The sequence below is a fragment of the Myotis daubentonii genome, chromosome 16 (genome assembly GCF_963259705.1).
Source record: "Myotis daubentonii chromosome 16, mMyoDau2.1, whole genome shotgun sequence".
In the NCBI taxonomy this organism is placed as follows: Eukaryota; Metazoa; Chordata; class Mammalia; order Chiroptera; family Vespertilionidae; genus Myotis; species Myotis daubentonii.
In genome coordinates this window covers 43933090-43952207 of record NC_081855.1, presented here as the reverse complement: position 1 = coordinate 43952207, position 19118 = coordinate 43933090, and the positions used below count along the sequence as shown (strand labels likewise).

Below are 19118 nucleotides of genomic sequence, written 5' to 3'. Positions count from 1 at the left end.
CAGCTACTTTCCCATGAGCCCAGGCGCTCAGGTCTGCCCAGGGACACCACCCCAGAGCTCTGGACAGGGGGGAAGGTGAGGGTTGGGGTGGGGGGGAAGACCCTATATTCGAGTTCCTCCTGAGAAATTCCCCGGCATCCACAGTCACTGCGGAGTGGCACCTTTGCCCCTCCGTCCCCAGGCTCCCTGCAGTGGCAGTGGTACATTGGAGAGAGTGGTGGTGCCTCCTGGGGAGGAGCTGGGCACCTGCCAGAGACCCGGTGATTGGCAGAGACTGCCCGGTCCCACTGCTGGCCCTAATCCACTGTGTGAGCTCAGGAGGTGGCTGAGCATCTCTGGTTCTGTTTCCTCCTGTGTGATGGGTGTAAACCACGCTCTCTGTGACCCTGCTTTCCTCCAGTGTCGGCTGTGGGTCTCCCCGACACCCCATTCCCCACCCACTCCAGGGGTGGGGCCTCGGTTCTCCCCAGAAAGGAAATGCCACTCCGCTCTTAGCTGTGCGAGGCAGCATTTAGAGAAGGAATTTCCTGAAAGGTGAGCCGGCCTGTTTTCTTCTGGGAAGAGTCCGGAGAAGCAGGTGCTGCCCTTCCCTCCGTTTACTCACTCGCTAAGCATGCATGGACCCGACCTGCCAAACAGCGTGAGCCTTCAGATCCAAAGGTGACAGAGGCCCAGCCCGGGCCAACGGTCGGGGCACAGCGTGGGGGGCAGGAGGATGTCAGGAGGGCACAGAGGCCCAGCCCAGCCTGGCACAGGGTGTCTGTGATCCAGCCACTCTCAGTGCCGGGCAGAGGTGGAGGTGTGACATGTGGCACCGTTGGGGCCTTGTAGCCCCACCCCACCCTGTGCAGGAATCGGGGCTTGGGTGAGGGGTGGGGAGTGCCTGGCCCTGCAGGGCCTCCCGGGCTCTCACCGGGGAATGGGGGCTTTATCCTGCAGCCCTGGGAAGGCTCTCAGGAGAAAAGGGGGTGGGTTTGAGAAAAGACTTTGTGGCAGGACTTCGAGAATGGAGGAGGGCCTTCCTGGTCTCCTGGACACTCCATGATGACAGGAGACTCGGGAGGTGGACTCAGCAGCCCATGGGCTGAGGGGTGTGTGAGGGAAAGCACAGTTGGCATGCAGGGAGTGTGAGGGGGTGATGGGGAGGGGAGGAGGAAAGGAATGAGGCTGAACCACTCTGGCCCCGCTGGGCTGGGCCCAGGAGGCAGTTGGTTCGGGTCGGTCTGCTGCCCCAGGAGAAGGTGCTCAGCATGTGATGTTGGAGCCATGGGTGTGGAGAGAGTGGGGACGTGGGGACAGGAGTGCTGAGACAGCCCTGGGGCCACCACGTCTGGGCGACAGACAAAGGGAAGAGAGAAGAGCCTGAGAGGAAGAAAGCACCAGGAACAAGAGGAAAACCAGGCGAGTGTTGGCTCGAAGCTGAGAAGTGGCCACAAGAAAGGGGAAGTTAGATAAAGGCCATTAAACATTCATCGGAAGTAGCCACCAGACGTCAGTGGCCGTCTTATCAGGAACGGGTCAAGGGGATGACTGAAGCCAGAGGTCAGGGGAATGAAGGGGAGGATACGGACTGAGCGTGTAGACAGCGCTCAGAAGCTTGGCAGGGAAGGGAGAGACGCCGTGTGGCCATGAGCGTGTAGACAGCGCTCAGAAGCTTGGCAGGGAAGGGAGAGACGCCGTGTGGCCAGAGGCAGGTGTAGGTCGAGGGTGGAGGCTTCCCCGAACCTAAGTGAATGGGCAGGAGCTGGGAGAGGGGGAGGCTGCAGGTGGTGAGGGGGCAGCTGATGAGATGGGGTCCCCAGGAGAAAGGATGTGAGGCAGGGCCCAGCGCAAAGGGGGAGGAGGGGCAAGGACGTGAAGATGGAGATGACGTGTGGAGTCCTCGAAGAGGGTGGGAAACAGCATCCAGTCGATGGACCACTGGGAAGGGGGTGGAGTGGAGAGGCAGGGACCACCCCCGTCCCCAGATGAGAGGAGTCTCTGCACTATACAGCATTTTACAGCCTGGTCATTCACCAGCCACTCAACTAGCACACGATGACAGCTGGTGTCCGCTGGCCACTGGGGACACAAAGCCGGTAAGATGAAACATGGTCCCATGGGCTCTCACTCAAAGGCTCACCCTTCCCGTAGCTCTGAAGGCAGGCCTCAAAGCAGTGGTTCTCAACCTGTGGGTCGAGACCCCTTTGGGGGTCGAACGACCCTTTCACAGGGGTCGCCTAAGACCATCGGAAAACACATATATAATTACATATTGTTTTTGTGATTCATCACTATGCTTTCATTATGTTCAATTTGTGACAATGAAAATACATCCTGCATATCAGATATTTACATGACGATTCATCACAGTAGCAAAATTACAGTGATGAAGTAGCAACGAAAATAATTTTATGGTTGGGGGGTCACCACAACATGAGGAACTGTATTAAAGGGTCGCGGCATTAGGAAGGTTGAGAACCACTGCCTTAAATGTACCTCCATTTGCCCCGAGTACAAATAGAAGTTCAGAGAGTTTCAGTGACTGGCTGGCTAGAAGGCACACAGCCAGGAGGGGGCAGCATTCAGGTCCGCTCCGGGCCTCCTGACCCCAAACCCCACTCTGGCCACCAGGCTCAGTCTCAGCTGCGTGGCCTCCAGGCCTGGCCACCCTGTTCCCCTCAGTAAGGACAGTACAAGCCGAAGGCAAAGCGGGAGTGCCCTGTACATGCCCAGCCCGTCATGGACATGGGCAGCAGGGAAGGAGGCAAACCTAAACCCTCCTCTTGTTTCTGCAGCTGAGGGCGTAGTAGGAAAATGAGAGGAACCGGGAGAGGGCTAAGCACCTGCTTCTGAGTGGGGAGAGATGGAGGACAGGGGAGGCGAGCTGGAGCACTCTACCCCCTCGCCCCCTCGCCCCTCCAAAGAGGTGCTCCAGGACCCAGGGAAGCTGGGGAGGGAGGGACCTGAGACTCCTCCTCTGTGGCTTGGGGCCCACCCCTGGGCCAGGGGGCCTCCTGACTCAGGGTGAGGTCACCATCCCCGCCCAGGCTGGCCATCTGGACTAGCCCGCCCCTGCTGCCTGGGCATTGGCCACAGGGAGGAAAGAGTTACAGCCCTGGCCTCTTAGGCTTCTTATGCAAACAGCCCAGGAGGCACCTCACCTGAGTAGGCGGCCTGGACTGGAAGAAGCCCCAGGGCCCCGGTTTCTCCCTCCTCTGCCAGGAACTGTGAGTGACCCTTCAACTCCAAATGGAGTTGGACGCTGGGGCGGAGGGCAGTCTTCCCACTCTCTCCCCTGCCTCCCGTTCCCACCGGCCTTCCCCTGCACCAAGCTGAAGCCCACCCAGTGACCGACCGCTGCGAGGCGCCCTGCCCTCCTCTCGGGATCCCAGGCTAGCACCCACTCCCCAGAGCAAACTCCAAGGGCAGCCCAGGCGGCTATGATTGAAACAAAAGAACTGGCCTTGGACAGATCCCTTTGGGCTCCCCTCGGGGGCCAGCCAGGCAGCCTTTAGGAGCGGGAGGCTGGTAAGAGCAGAGGGCTGAGCCAAGAGGAGGGTCGGGTGAGTCCCCTTGTCTGTACTCCCTCCTCTCAACAGCTCTCCCTAGCCTCTGGCAAGGGCAGTTGGCCTGGGTGGCCCAACTGGTTTGTTCACACTTGACCTGACCTTTTACCCCCATGACTCACGGGCAGCCCCAGGCTGACCCAGGATCCCCGCTGCCGATGCTGCTTCCTGGCTTGTGGAAGAGCAGGTTGTTGAGTAGCTCTGTCCCTTCCTTCTCCCACATTCCTGACCCGAAAAGCCCTCCCCACCCACAGCTCACAGGCTGAAAGGAGCAACCTCGCACCCTGTATGTGGCTGGTGCCCCCTGGGCTCTCTTCCCCAGCCTGGGCCTCTTTTCACGCCCAGTCTCTCGTTCTCTTCAGCCCCTGGATCACCTGTCTTCCCACTTCCTTCCTGAGCCCCAGCAGCTGGCCTCACTAGATGGATTTTCTCTGCCCTTCCTGGATCTGTGTTTAGCAGTGGGAGGAGCCGGGACATCGGGACTGAATGTCAGGCCTGAGTGCCAGGTCCTGGGCATGGAAAATGGAAAATCCACCATCATTACTGGGGTTTCTGATGATCAGAATGCAGTCAGGGTTCCACGCTAGAGTGTTGGGGAGCGAGGAGATAGTTGATGTTGGTTGGTGTAGAGGGAAATGGGGCTCTACCAAGGCTGGGCCCCAGGGGCATAGGGGTTCTTGCTTCAATTCGGAGACTCTGTTTCCAAGTTGTGAAAGGATTGTGGTGCTGAGGGGATTTCCAGAGCTGCTGCCTAGGCACACAGGCCTGCAGGCCCCTTCTGTCCAGGCCAGGCTCTGGGATCTGGTGGTGCCGGTCCACCATGAGGCACACAGGTGAGCGGGGCTGGGGTCTGTCTAGACCTCCATGTCTGCCTGGGGGCTGGCTGGACTTGAGCCCGAGAGAGGAAGCAGAGGTGCCAGAAGGGGCCTGCCTCCAGGCGCTTTCAGCATCACCCTTCCTCTTCTACACCTGATGACTCTCCACTTTGTCTGAATTTATAAATTACCGTTCCCCCTACAAAAATAGTTTAACCCTATTACAAATATTTGGCTAATTGGGGGACATTTCAATCTAATGACTGTTGGCTTTTGGTTTCTTTCCATCCATTCTGCTTTCCTGTGTGTTGGGAGTTTATAGACATGGAGACATGCTGGTGTGCTGATAATGATGCTGTAATGTTTCACTTACTGTATTCATTGATTCAGCGAATGGCACAGGCTGTACTGTGCACTGGGAGGCAGTGAGAAATAAGGCATGGTCCCTGTCCTCAGGTAGCTTACTGTCCAGGAGGAAATATTACTAAGCAAACCAGTTGTTATGAGCTAGTGTGGTGATTGCGCCTATTAGGTACTGGGGCGGGGAGCACGTTGGAGGAGCCACCATCTCCCTGGCCCCCCACCAGAGGGAAGCCCAGGATCACCTCCTGGCCAGGAAACTGATGTCAGAGGGGAATCCAGCCTCCTCTGTGAAACCCTCCGGACCTGGCAGACTTTTTCTTCTCATCAATAAGAATTGGTCTTTGCAAATTTCCCACTGGTTCTCCAATTAATTTTGATGATTTCATACTTTACTAGGAAAGCACTGTGTTTTTGTTTTTGGTGGTTGTTGTTTTTTAGATTTATGAAATCCCCCTTTTAAATGTATTTATGGATTTCTTTGTGGCCAAGTTAATGATATTTTCTAGTTAAGGTTCCATTATGGATCAAATCTAGTTTATTGATTATATTATTCAAATGGGTATTTCCTTTGTGTAACTTCTTATTTTTTATCCTTTATTCTAATTCTGATAGAGGTTTATTAAATCTCCCATTCAACTTTCCTCTATAGAGTTCTTCTTGTACTTTTAATAGTTTTTGCTTTTTATGTTTAATGACAGTGTTATTGGGAGCATACAGATTTTGACTATTCTGTTATCACAAATTGTGCCTTTGTATCATTATTTTGTATCGTTAGCCTGAAATTCCACCTTTCTGTTGTTAATATGGTGGCCAATCTTTCTTTTTATTTCAGTTCATTTCTTTTCTTTCTTTCTTTCTTTTTTTTTTTTTTTTTTGCATTTGCTGGTATCTTTAGTATCCTTTTATTTTCAACCATTATCACATTTTTTAAAAGCATATTTCTTGTATATATCTATCATATGAGTATATTTTTAAACCCAAGCTATGTCTTTTAATGGGATAACTCAATGTGTTCGCATTTAGTTTAACAGCTGAAACACTGCACTTGATTTTGTTATGGTTTACTTTACCTTGTAGTTTTCTTTTGTCGTTCAATCAGGTCGCTATTGGTTCCCTTTTACTCCCCCTGTTAATCTGTTGTCCTCCCACACTTTCCAGTTCATCTGTGGCTTCTGTTTTTCCCCGGGGTTCCTAATCAGACGGATTCTATAGAATGTGCAGACATGGGGATTCCTGTTCTCAGCACTTCCATCTGGAACTCACAGAAGCCTGTCAGCCTGTAGACTCGGGCCTTTTCTCAGCTTAGAGAAACCTATTTGTTGCATGATTATTGTTTCTTTTACTTTTTCTTGTATTTGCAGGTTCCTTCTCCTGACTGGATCCTCCCAGCTTCTTATCGCTTCCCTCTTTATTTCTGTCTCCATGTACTTCTGCCCTGAGGCTTAGATATTCCTCTGCCTGATCTTCCAGGCCACAGATTTGAATCTCAGGAGAGCCCGGTTCCTCCTTCAGTCCAGCGTGTGACGTATTTGAGGCTCTGGAGTGGCCTTTCTATTTTTCCTTTGGTGCTTTACGTGACTCTCCTTGTGTGTTCTTGTTTTCTGTTCAAGTTGTAATTGTATCTTCCAGCCTCTCTGATTGATGGCCTCAATTTTCTTAAAAACCAAGTAATATACGTACATAGTTTTTAAAAATCAAAGCAATGTTTTAAAGTATATAATAAAAATTCTCACACACTCCCCTGCTTCCATGCCCTGTTCTCCATCAGCTCCAACATCACCGCTTTTATTCATTCTTTCTCTATGCTTCCTGGCTTTCTTTTTCCTTTTTCCTTTTTTTTTTTTTTTTTAAATATCAGAGAGGAAGGGAGAGGGAGAGAAAGATAGAAACATCAACGATGAGAGAGAATCATTGATCAGCTGCCTTCTGCACACCCCACACTGGGGATCGAGCCCGCAACCCAGGCATGTGCCCCAACCTGGAATCGAACCATGACCTCCTGGTTCTTAGGTCAAGGCTCAACCGCTGAGCCATGCTCCTCGGGCCCAGGTTTTCTTTATACAAATACAAACTAGTATGAATATACAATCGGTTACTTGATATCCTGTCTGTCTTACACAAAGGTAGTAGGCAGACCTAGCCGGTTTGGCTCAACGGATAGAGCGTCGGCCTGTGGACTGAAGGGTCCCGGGTTCGATTCCGGTCAAGGGCACGTGCCTGGGTTGTTGGCTTGATCCCCAGTGGTAAAGAAGAGTAAAAATATCTCTCTCGTCATTGGTATTTCTCTCTCGCCCTCTCCCTTCCTCTCTGAAATCAATAAAAATAAATAAAAAACAAAGGTATTAGGCAGTACGCATGGTCCTACATCTTGTTTATTTCTTGCCTTTTTGGTATAACAATGTTATCTTGGAGATTGTTTATAGAGTATCTGGCTCCTTCCTTTTAGCCTTGCGGTTTTTCATTGTCAGGATGTATCACAATTCATCTAGCAGGTCCACTGTTGATGAACACTCGTTTTGTGTCCAATCTTTGCCTATTACGAACAATGCTATAAAATATTATCTTAGGGTAGTTTGAATGTGCATTTTCATATATTTAAGGATTGTTGTTGTTTTCTGCAAATGATCTGTTCATACCTTTTGCCCATTTTCCTATTGAGTTTTTGGTCTTTTCCTTATTGATTTTGAGGAAGTTTTTCTATATTAGGGAAAATAGCCCTTTATCTCTGACATGAGTTGTAATCATCCCTCCAAGTTTGCCTCTCTACTCTGCTAATGGTATTTTTAGCCACACTAGTTTTCTTAAAATACATTTATATAAGAAATATGTAAATCACTTATTTTATTATGAAGGCCTTTTTTTGTTGCTGTTAATCCTTACCTGAGGATATTCCCCCCCCACACTGATTTTTAGAGAGAGTGGGAGGGAGGAAGAGGGAAGAGAGAGGGGAAAAAAACACATTGATGCGAGAGAGACACATTGATTGGTTGCCTCCTGCATGCACCCCGACCGAGGCTGGGGATTGAACCTGCAACCCAGGTATATGCCCTTGACCAGGAATCGAACCCTTGACCATTCGGTGCACAAGACAACGCTCTAACCACTAAGGCCAGGGCACAAAGGCCCTTTTAAAATATAGAATTTTGCTCATGTTTCCCTCTGAGTATTTTTATGGTTTCACTTATCAAATATAAATCTTTGATCCTTTGGTGGTGGCAGTGGGGGTAATATCTGAGTGAAAAGAGTGAGATGTAGACCACCTTTAATTGCTTCACCTCTGATCAACAAATTCCTCTTTCCACCATGATTAGTGAGGCATCTTTAGCACGTCCTGAGTCCCAGCCTTATTGGGGTCTGAGAGCAGTGGCTGGTTTGGTGGTCTTGTTTGTCCCTTCCAGCCACTGGGCTGTTGGAGGAGTGGAGTTTATGTGTGTTTGCTCTCCAGGACTGGGGTCGAGCTGTTGGAGCACCTACCTGGTGAGGGGCGTAGAGAGGAGAAGGGGTGGTGGTCTCTAGGAGTGAGGGTTCCACTGGCCTCTGCAGTCCAAGATACCAGCAGGAATTCTGCCTGTCCCCACCTCCTCCGTGCTCCCAGCCTTAAGGGCAGAGAGTGGGGGCTTTCTTGTTTGTTTCTTTTCTTTTTTTTTTTTTTTAATATATTTTATTGATTTTTTACAGAGAGGAAGGGAGAGAGAGATAGAGAGTTAGAAACATCGATGAGAGAGAAACATCGATCAGCTGCCTCCTGCACATCTCCCACTGGGGATGTGCCTGCAACCCAGGCACATGCCCCTGACCGGAATCGAACCCGGGACCCTCCAGTCCGCAGGCCGACGCTCTATCCACTGAGCCAAACCGGTCTCGGCTGTTTGTTTCTTAAATATATTTTTTATTGATTTCAGAGAGGAAGGGAGAGGGAGAGAGAGATAGAAACATCATTGATGAGAGAGAATTGTTGATAGGCTGCCTCCTGCACACCCCACACTGGGGATCGAGCCCACTACCTGGGCATGTGCCCTGACCAGGAATCAAACCGTGACCTCCTGGTTCATAGGTCGACGCTCAACCACTGAGCCACACTGTCTGGGCAAGGGCAGAGAGTGTTTAGCTCCCCATCAGCTCCCGGGGGTCTGGTACAAGGGTTACCCTGCCTTTACCCTAAAGTCTCATGTGGGGACCCAGTCTGCCCTGGGGTTTCCCAGGTGTCAGACACTCTGACCTGTGCTAGCCAGTCCCGCCCATCCAGCTGCCCCAGCCCCTGCTTGGCTTGGGCAGTAGAGCGTAGCAGTTGGGAGAAGAGGAGAAACAGGGCATGTTTAAGCCCTTGGCCCCAGAGCCGCATCTTAAAGGGAGAGAAATTCCTTTGTCTCTGTTAGATTGGAGGAAGGGAGAACTGGAAGGACCAGTCTGTCTCCAGATAAAAAATAATGAATACCTACCTCATAGAGTAGTAATAACACTTAGAGTGTGGAAGAGTAAAAAAACAATTTTTAAGGGTTTTTCCCCCCTTTTTATTATGAAAAATTTCAAACATGCAGAAGAGCAAAAAGAATATTAAAATGAATACATCTATACATATTGCCTAGATTTAACAATTACTGTTTAAGATCCAGGCCATAGTTAAGTGTCCCCCCCTTAGCTAAGGCAAGTTCCTCCCAGCCACTGTGAACCAGGATCCAGTCAAGGGCCATCCCTGGCATTTGGTTGTCTCTGAAGTCTCTCTCGACAACCCCCTCCCTTTCCTTCTGCCCTGACAGAGATTTGTAAAGAGACCAGACCGGTTGCCCTGCAGAATGTCTATTTTAAGCTGGAATGTTGGCTTCCCTGTGGCGGTGCCCCGTGTTCCTCTGACCCTTGTGTTACCTCAGGGTGGTAGGTCTGAGAGGCTTAGGTAGGTCAGGCCACCAGGGCTCAGGGACAGATCATCCAGGGGAAGCAGGAATCAAGGATGATTCTAGATCTCTGTTGGAGCAACAGAGGTGATGCCCGAGATGGGGAGCTCGAGGCGGGTGGAGACACTCTCAGGCTGAGGCAGGCAGCTTTTCAGTGTGTCGGAGACATCCAGGGTGGATTGCCGAACCTGGGGATGCAGTTGTGAGTTGTTAACCTAATGAGGTCAGTTGAGCTTTCCCAGGACAGTGGAGTGAGAAGCAGACATGAGACACCAACGCACCGAGGAGATGGCAGAGGAAGAGGAGCGTGGGCCCCACGAGCTGAGAAGTAGCAGATAGAGGAAGAGAAAGCTGACCGAGAGGCCATGTCCGAGGCGGTATGGGAGGGAGAGGGTGGTGAGGACTAAGTACCAGGGAGAGTCAGGCAGAAAAGGACCAGATTTGTCCGAAAGGAAGTTGTGGGAGGCCTGGCCTGAGCAGTGGGCTGGATGTTGAGTGAGTGGACGGCGAGACAGTGGGGCACACACACCCCTTCAAGAAGTCGGCTTTGAAAAGGAGGAAGGGAAAGTTGGGTCCAAAGGCATTCTTTTCTTTTTTCAAGATGGAGAGACCTTGCCCGGCCCCGGTTTAGCTCAGTGGGGGCGGGGGTGTGGGGGAGTTTTTGAGAGTCAAGCCAGGAACCAAGAGCCCACTGATTCGATTCCCAGTCAGGGCATATGCCCGAGTTGTGGGCCCGATCCCCTCTGGGGCGCATGCAGGAGGCAGCCGAATGCTGATGTTTCTCTCTCATCAATGTTTCTATCTCTCGATCCCTCTTCCTTCCTCCCTCTCTAAAATAATCAATTTTAAAAAAAAGATGGAGAGACCTTGAATTTGCTGATATGCCAAAGGGACAAAGGTGGAAGGATTGGAGATTTGAGGTGAGGTGAGGCAGCTTTTGAGCAAGTGAGAGGCAATGAGGTTGGCTGGCCATTGGGTTGGCAGGGACAGGAGGACCCTGAGCTTCCCATTAGGGGAGGGAGAAGGAATGGTGGCTACAGGTTCAGATACATTTGAGGGTGTGGGCAGGGGACCACCGCCATCACATCTTTCCACCCCCCCGAGACTGCCATCACCACAGCCTTTGCTTGACAACTTCCTTGGCAACCATTTGTGACTCCTCCTAGCTTAGTAGCCAGAGAGCTGCCAGACTTACTCAGAGCACAGGGACTGGGAGCCATGAGGGGGCTCCACCCAGGAGCAGGCTAGGCAGGCAGCCCCATGAAGTCACCCAAAGGCTCGGGCAGAGTCCAGAGCCAAGGGCGAGCCATCAAGACCCAAAGCCAGAAAAGCAGAAGTGGGGAGCAGAGCCTGCTCTATTTCCCATGTCCTGTGGGTGTGGGAACTCAGGCTGCTGCTGGCTATTTCACAGAAACCAGCCTGTGAGCGGGAGAGAATGACAGCCCAATCTCTGGATAAAGAAACCGAGGCCCAATTGCAGGCTCCATCCCCGGCGCCTGTTGGGGTGTGTGCGGGAGGCAACCAATCGATGTCTCTCTCTCTCTCTCTCTCTCTCTCTCTCTCTCTCTCTCTCTCTCCCTCCCCCCACCCCCTCCCTTCTACTCTCTCTAAAAATCAATGGAAAAATATCCTCGGGTGAGGATGAACAATAATAGAAAAAAAGAAAGAAAGAAACGGAGGCCCAGAGATTCAAGAGGTTGTCCAGAGAGAAGCCGAGGCCGGGAACACACAGGTTTCTGGACTCCCGCTCCTCTCCTCTTTCCTTTAATGGAATGAAGCTTCTGCCCCAAACCAGGAGGAAAGCCTTGCCGCGGGCCATTGTGTTTGGAATCTCATGCTACCTGCATGCGATGAGATGCCGCTGAGCCCCCTGGGCCTTGACACGACACGCATGGCCCAGGCCCCTGCCCAGGCGGGTGACGTCAGACTCTCGGGCTTGCGTGGGTTCCCGGGTGCTCTGAGGCTGGAGGACCCGGATCCTGCGGGTGACCCAGCTCCCACTGCACACGGGTGGAGCTGGGGTGGATACCGAGTGAGGCCGGACTCTGCCCTGGAACAGGTGTGCTCAGGGCAGGGACAGTTCTGTGCACTCGGCTAAGCTTCCAGCGGAAAAGATCACCATTCATCCTCACGCTCCCTCCGCTCAGCCCAGATGGCACGGAGCAGGCTCAGTCAGCAGAGGAGGTCCTGTCCCCTCCCCAGTCGAGGGTTTGTGGGTCTTTCTTTGCCTCTTGCCCCAGAGACCTGCTAGGATTTTCTGGTTGCACCTGCTCTAGTTGCCCCAACCCTCCCGGGCGGGATTTGGAGAGAGGGGTGAGCACAGAGGGCTGGAGACATGGATGATGTGCAGTTGGCTTGTTCTGTCCCCTCCCCCACCATGCACCTCTCAAGGCTTGAGGGTGTGGTTGAGAAAAGAGGACCCCACTGGGGAACCACTGTGGTCATCACCTTTTCTTGCTGGGGGAGGAGAAGCCCAGGCAAGAGGCCTGAGGAGCCAACCTCCGTCATCGAGAGCAGCCAGAGCTGTGTGGGTTTGGTAAGTGGCTGTAGTGTGGGGCCAGGGCCCGCCCGCTGGGAGACCCCGCCATGCCGGCCAGGCCTCTTACCCTGGGGAAGCAGCAGGTGGAGTTCTGGCTACCTTTCGTGTGGTCCCAGCCCCCTCTACTGTCACTCCAGGTTCCTGACACATGGAAACCCTGCTTCCCAATTCCCCCTGCAGGGCGGAGCCGAAGGCCTGGGTTCCCACTCCTGCCCTCCTCTGCTCTCTCCCCTACCGGACCCCAGCCCCTCCCTGGTGCCTCAGAGTTTCTGGCTGCTCTGGAATTTACAGCTGTTTCCATCTCCTGGGCGTGGCTCCATAACTCTTGTTGACCTGTCGTGTGTGTGTGTGTGTGTGTGTGTGTGTGTGTGTGTGTGTGTGTGTCAGGGTGGGGTACTGTAGTGTGTCATGTGTGTGACACATGTGAGGACTTCAGGCTCTCGGAAAGGGATTAGTCTACTTCTGGGGTTCTGAGCCGGGGCACAGGAGACTGTCCGGGAGCTTTTGGGGTAGAGTAGAGCATAGACCCCAGACTTGCTCTGGATGTGGTTCCCCAAGTGTCCTAGACCCCAAATCCTTACCACGCATGGTTTACTTGGGTGTCTCTGCGCTGAGCCCATTGTGGGTTCAGGGGAGGAGCGGCCTGGGGAACATGGGAGAAGGGAGAGCCAGGTCTGGGGGCAGGAAGATGACGGAAATGGGAGAGTAAGAGATGGGAAGTCGGGGACCCAGGGTGGGAGGGTGGGGGTCAGAGCCTAAACTGGGACCGGAACAGCCCCTACGGGACAGCCTGAAGGCGGGCAGGTGGGCGGGCAGGGTGCTGCCTGGCACTGGGGCTGGGGAGGAAGCACCCCTGAGGGGATTAGTGAAAACAAAATGGTCCCCAAGGGGTGGGAGGCGGGGCTGCTGCTTCTCGCTGGGGACGCGCTGTGTCCGCTGTGCACGAGAGGGTCAAGGGCGGACAGGCCAGGAGGAAGCTCCTAGGGTAGGGCTCTGGAGCTGGTTCCTGTCCCCTTCTCCCGGGGTTGGGAGAGTGGGGGTGGGGCACAGCACGCTTGTTTATGTAGGTGGACACGTGGCGGAGGCGGCACATGCTTCGAGGCGGCAGACCAAGGCGGTCAGGCGGGTAGATGGTGATGTGGTCAGATCCTTCCCGCCCTCCACGTGCTGGAAACCCATCCAGAGACCGGGTTCTTCTGATACCACATCTGCCCCTCCCCCTTCCTCTTTGAGACACCCACCCGCACAAAGCTTCCTCTTTCCCATCACACCCTCCCTGGGCCTTGGGGGAGCTGATGGTCACTCATTGTCCTGCCTGTGCCAGCTCAGGCCCCAACACCCAGCCGCCCCAGGCTTGTCTCCATCTGTGAAGCCTCCCCCTCCCCCACCATTGCTCCCGTGCGCCCTCTGTGGAGGCCGTTCCGTGCCTGTGTCTGGGCCTAGGAGTCAGAACTCATCGGTAATCAGAGCTGAGTGAGGCAGGCAGTGGTGTCCCTGGACACAAAAATCTCCCCATTCTTCCCCCTGCCCCCCGCCCCCCCCCCCCCACACACACACATACACACCCGGCCTCAGGCAGCCTGCCTCATGCAGCACTTCCGCAGCCCTGACAGGAAATGGGCTGGAGGCTCAGCCTCCCACCATCTCAAGGCCACTTCTTGTTTCCCTTTTGCCCTGTGCCAGCCCGGGGTTGTGCCCCGTGGCTCCACCCCCAAAGCTTCCCAGGGCTCCATCCCAGCAGCTCAGAGGGGACAGGATGGTGGACGTGATTGCCAAACTGACCAGGAGGCCGAGCCGGGCCCTTCGGGTGCAGGTAGGGGACCTTGGCATCGGGGGCTGAACCTGGCCGCTGATGGGGATAGCAGACGGGCCTATGGAGTCGAGGGGCCAGTAGTGGACCTCCATCCCTGGCCCTGTCAGGAGCTGGGGGAGCTGGGGTTCGCAGCAGGGAGTCTCACGGAGCTTGGGAATCCTCCCTTCTTTCCTCTTTCCTTCTCCGAGGCCTCGCCCGTCCGGGAGGGGCTGCAAAGAGGCTGAGAGGTGGTGATCAGCTGGGGGAAGAGAGGCAGGCCTGCTCCCTGCTTGTGGGTGGGCATTGAAGACAGGAGGAGCTGGGGCTGGGAAGCTCTGAGTGTGGTGAGAACTGGGCCCCTCTCAGCTCCGTCCTCTGAGGCGGGAGGACACTTCCTCTTTCCCACTAGGTGTCCCTGTGTCTCTGATGACTGTGACTGGGCCCCTGAGAGCCCTTGGTGCCCTAGACAGGCTGCACCTGGGTCTTGTCTGGGCCTCTAGGAGTTGGGGGTGGGCATGGCAGGCCCGGCTCTGACCCGGGCGGGTGAACTCCCCCTGGAAGGCCAGGGGGCGTGGAGGGGCTGGCCCACCTGGCTTCCAGGAGCTGGCCTGATCCGGGCTGAGGCTCTGCCCGAAGGGAAAGTACCTCGTCTTAGCACTGGGGGCTCTGTAGAGTTCGAGAGTTTGAAGGGGCCTCAGGGCTGCTGCAGTCCAGCTTCCTCACAGGACTGCCACATCCCTATGGGGGGGATGGCGAGGGGGCATTGGGGCTCTGCTTGCTCACCTCCAGCCCTCCAGTGAAGGCCCCTCACTACCCCCTGGGCAGCCCCCCTCCAGAGAAGGTGCCCCCTTCAAAGGGACACTGCCTTGCCCCCGTTTAACCCCCGATCTGCAGTCTGGAGCCCCACAGTATGATTCTGCGTCTCCTCTTCCTCATGACAGCCCGTCATGCTGGAGGCCTGCACTTGTACCGCCCAGGCCTCCTCTGTACCTGCGGGGAGCGTTCCTTGTGCAAGATTCCCATTCCCAGCCTGGGGCTCCCCATGGACTCTGAGCCAAGGCCAGCAGCCTCGCCAGGTGGAGATCCCTGCTCCAAAGAGCCTGGCTCCTTATTGGCTGGTCCACTGCCCATGCGCCCTTCCAGCCCCTGTCCCGGGGTTAGCTGGGGTGCACAGCAGGTGTGTCTGGCCGTTCACCTTCCTCTGCTGCCTCCATCCTGTCTTCCCAAGGAGTGTCCGGTTCCTTTGCTTGAACCCTCGTTTTCAGGAAGTTCTTGCTCAAGGCTAAGCCCGGTCTCTCCTGCAGTGTCAGGTGTGTGCTTGTTGCTGAAGTCTGGTAGGGAAATGACCTGTGTACTCAAGCAGGAAGTGCTTTGGGTGGATCTGCATTGGACCACCCACTGCGGGGTGACCATGGTCAGTTACAGTCACTGAGTCTTGCTCTTAAGAAACTCATGCCTTTAGGGGCAGAGAAGGGAGGTAGATGGGTGGACAACGAACCGACCGCCAAGGCAGCATGCCGTCAGGCCCCAACAGAATAGAGTGACAGCAGGTTAGACTTTTCTCTGGAGGGAGAAAGCCTCGCCCAGTGAGGCCTGGGAGCGGAGCTCCATGGAGGAGCAGGATTTGGCTGGGCAGGGTGAGAGCCGGGAGTTCCAGGCTGAGGGCATGGCTGGAGCAAAGGTAGGAAGGTAGGGTACCTTTGTGTTTGGGGGCTGGTGTGGTTGGAATACAAGATGCCACAAAAGGGCTGTTGTGAGTGGAGAGAAAAGAGAAGGGGGTGGAGGGTGGTCTCAGCCGCGCAGGAGCTGGTAGGGGAGGGAGAGGAGTGATGAACTGCTGTACCCAGCTCTCCCTGTCCCCTAAGTGCCTGGGACCTGCCACCCTGTGTACAACTGCCACACCCCCTCCGTTGGCAGTGGTTTTGTTCTTTTGTTAGCAGTAACCATCGCTGACATGCTGTGCATTTTAGATCACCCTGCTTCCCCCCGCCATTTGCACACGTGTGCAGGCTGCCAGGCCAGGGGTTTGTGTCCATTTCTTCGCTGCTGCATTCCTCGTGCCTAAAACCATGCCTGGTGCAGAGTAGGAGATCTCTGTTGGACAAGTGAGTATTTCTGTAGGCACCTAAGGCTCAGGGAGAGGCCACCTTGAGCAGGACATGCTTCCCCTCTTGAGGAGTTTACAGCTTAGTGAAGGTCTTGCAGCAACAGAGAAACTTCTATGACTTAAAAAAACGGTTTAGCCCAGAGGATGTGGCTCAGTGGTTGAGCATTGACCCATGAGCCAGGAGGTCACAATTCAATTCTCAGTCAGGGCACATGCCCAAGTTGCAGGCTCAATTTCCAGTGAGTTGGGGGTGAGGGGGGGCGCCGGGGCGTGCAGGAGGCAGCCAAGCAATGATTCTCTCTCATCATTGATGTTTCTCTCTCTCTCTCTCTCTCTCTCTCTCTCTCCTCTCTCTCTCCATCTCTAAAATAAAAAATAAATTTTAAGTTTATTGGCCCTGGCCAGGTGGCTCAGTTGGTTGGAGCGTCATCCCATACACCAAAAGGTTGCTGATTTGATTTCTGGTCAAGGCACATACCTGGGTTTCAGGTTTGATCCCGGGTCAGGGCACATACTGGAGGCAACCAGTAAATGCTTCTCTCTCACATCATATCCCCCCCCCCCCCCCACTTCTTCCTCTTTCTAAACATATCCAAGCGTGAGGATTAAAAGCTTAAAGAAAAAAACTAAATAAAACAAATCCAATCCCTATAATTATACCTCTGTTTCTAAAAAACACAATATTGGAATTGTGCTAAGTTTATCATCTTGAAATCTTCTTTCCCTTGTAGCATTTTGTATTCTTAGAAAACAGTATTAATCTCCTTGTGCTATTCTGCTGCCTGGGGTTTGAGAGTGTAGCTATCTACCCCTCTGATGGGCTGAGGGTGCAAGGCTGTGGTGGGCACACGGGAAACCTTGGGAAAGGTCTTGAACCTGACACCTGAGCTGAGTCCTAAGGGACTAGGAGTTAGCCAGGTGAAAAAGGGGTGGGGAGAGGCCTAGGCAGGCTGTGAATGAGCTGAGGCCTATAAGAGACACAGCAGAGAGGGTGGGGGCGGTGCTACAGGAGCTTAAAGTTCAGCTCAGGAGCAAGGAGTGGCAGGAAATAAGGAAGGTGGAAGACAGGCAGGTGATGGGCTGCCTCTGGTGGCCTGTTAAAGGCTTAGACTTTGCCCTGCCAGGCTGCAGGCAGCCTTGAGGCTGTTAGGCATAACCAGGCTTATCTTCTGTGTGACTGAATCCTCTAGCCCACCTCACTTTCCTTTGTGGGGAGAGGGGGTTTTCACCTTTCTTTGCCTCTCCTCCTTTTTTTTTTTTTTTTTTTTTAATCCTCATCCAAGAATATTTTCCCATTGATTTTTAGGGAGAGTGGGAGAGGGGAAGACAGAGAGAAATATCAATGTGAGAGTAACACATCGATTGGTTGCCTCCTACATGAGCCCTGACCAGGGCCTGGGGCCAGGGAGGAGCCTGCAACCAAGGTAGTCACCCTTGACTAAAATTGAACCCAGGACCCTTTGGTCCACAGGCTGATGCTCTAGCCACTGAGCCAAACAGGCTAGGGCTGCCCCTCCTTCTTCCCTCCCATCTGGCTGTCCTCTGTGTTTTCCATGTCTGGAGTCGATTCAGAGGCCTGCAAACCCCATATCCAGGAGCTTCTAATCCCAAATCCAGAGGCAGTACTGATCCTGGCCCCAGAGCGCTCCCAGCCAGGAGGGAGGGAGGGAAGGAGGGTTGTAGAAGGCAGCAAGACCCTGGTCCCATATGACCTGAGTGGGACAGGGAAGGGGTGGGTCCCAGGCCATTTCTCTGTTTCTGCCCAACCTTTGATTCTCCTCTGTGAGTGCACAGCTGGGAGAGTTCGGTTATCAATATGTTATTAATAAACTAGAGGCCATTGCATGAAGAGATTCATGCAATAGGCCTTCCTTCCCCTGGCTGCCGGCACTGGTTTTCCTCCAGCACCTGGGACCCAGGCCTTTGGTCTGGCCGCAGCGAGTCTTGGCTTCTCCCATCTGGCCGCAGCGGAGAAGCCAAGCCTCTTCAATCTTCAGTCTTCACTCCACGCCTGCATATGCAAATTAACCACCATCTTTACTGGGTTAATTTGCATAGTCACTGATTGGCTGGTGGGCGTAGCAGAGTGACACCCGTTTGCATGTTTCTCTTGTATTAGTGTAGATAATTCATGGCATTGCCCCACCTTATCTGGGGCATTTCATACGTTACAAAGCACTTTCTTTTTTTTTTAAATATATTTTATTGATTTTTTACAGAGAGGAAGGGAGAGAGATAGAGAGTTAGAAACATCGATGAGAGAGAAACATCGATCAGCTGCCTCCTGCACATCTCCCACTGGGGATATGCCCGCAACCCAGGTACATGCCCTTGACCGGAATCGAACCTGGGACCCTTCAGTCCGCAGGCTGACGCTCTATCCACTGAGCCAAACCGGTTCCGGCGACAAAGCACTTTCAAGAACATTTCCTCATTCTCTCTTCACTACAGTTTCCAGAACGGCAGGGCAGATATTTCACAGCTGGGGGAACTGAGGCAGGGAGGTGCGGTGACTTGCTGCAGGTTGCCCAGGTGGCAAGTGGCCCAGTCGGGACTGTGTGACCCGCCGCTGACCTGTCTCCTCCTTCTTGTGCAGGTGGATGAAACCCCAGAGCCCGTGTACGCGAACATAGAGAGACAGCCTCCGGCCACTTCACCTGTCGCCACCGCGGGCCCCGGACCCGGCCAGGTGTGGGAGACACACACGGACGCGGACACCGGGCGGCCCTACTACTACAACCCAGACACGGGCGTGACCACCTGGGACTCGCCCTTCGAGGCTGCGGAAGACGCCACCAGCCCGGCCCACTCCCTGTCCTCGGTGGGCAGCCACGAGAGCCTCGAGACTGAGTGGGGCCAGTACTGGGATGAGGAGAGCCGCAGGGTGTTCTTCTACAACCCGGTGACGGGCGACAAGGTCTGGGAGGAGGAGGCCCAAGAGCCCGAGGAGGAGGAGGAGGAGGAGGAGGACGACGAGAACGACAACACGTTGAAGATGCAGCCAGGCCTGAGCCCCCGCAGCCCCAAGGACCAGAGGGTGAGGGGCGGGGCCTGAGCAGGGT

The 19118-nt window shown here is 54.0% G+C and overlaps 1 protein-coding gene and 1 long non-coding RNA gene across 8 annotated transcripts in view; one reads left to right on the top strand and one right to left on the bottom strand.

The window, feature by feature from the left end:
* The window catches only part of LOC132218786 (uncharacterized), a 449343-nt gene that overhangs the window by 336808 nt on the left and 93417 nt on the right, over positions 1–19118 (bottom strand). The gene's annotated exons all lie outside the window — the stretch shown is intronic.
* The window catches only part of ARHGAP27 (Rho GTPase activating protein 27), a 31178-nt gene that overhangs the window by 5082 nt on the left and 6978 nt on the right, over positions 1–19118 (top strand). For 5 of the 7 annotated variants that reach the window (XR_009449259.1, XM_059670469.1, XM_059670468.1 and 2 more), the window contains exon 4: positions 18653–19093. Coding sequence is in view for 6 of the 7 variants with exons in the window: in XM_059670469.1 (XP_059526452.1) it covers positions 18653–19093 (441 nt within the window). In the remaining variant the exon portion in view is untranslated. Of the gene's footprint in view, positions 1–3055; positions 3210–13817; positions 13971–18652; positions 19094–19118 lie in introns of those variants that run through there. The other 2 variants (XM_059670470.1, XM_059670471.1) reach the window with 2 other exon arrangements.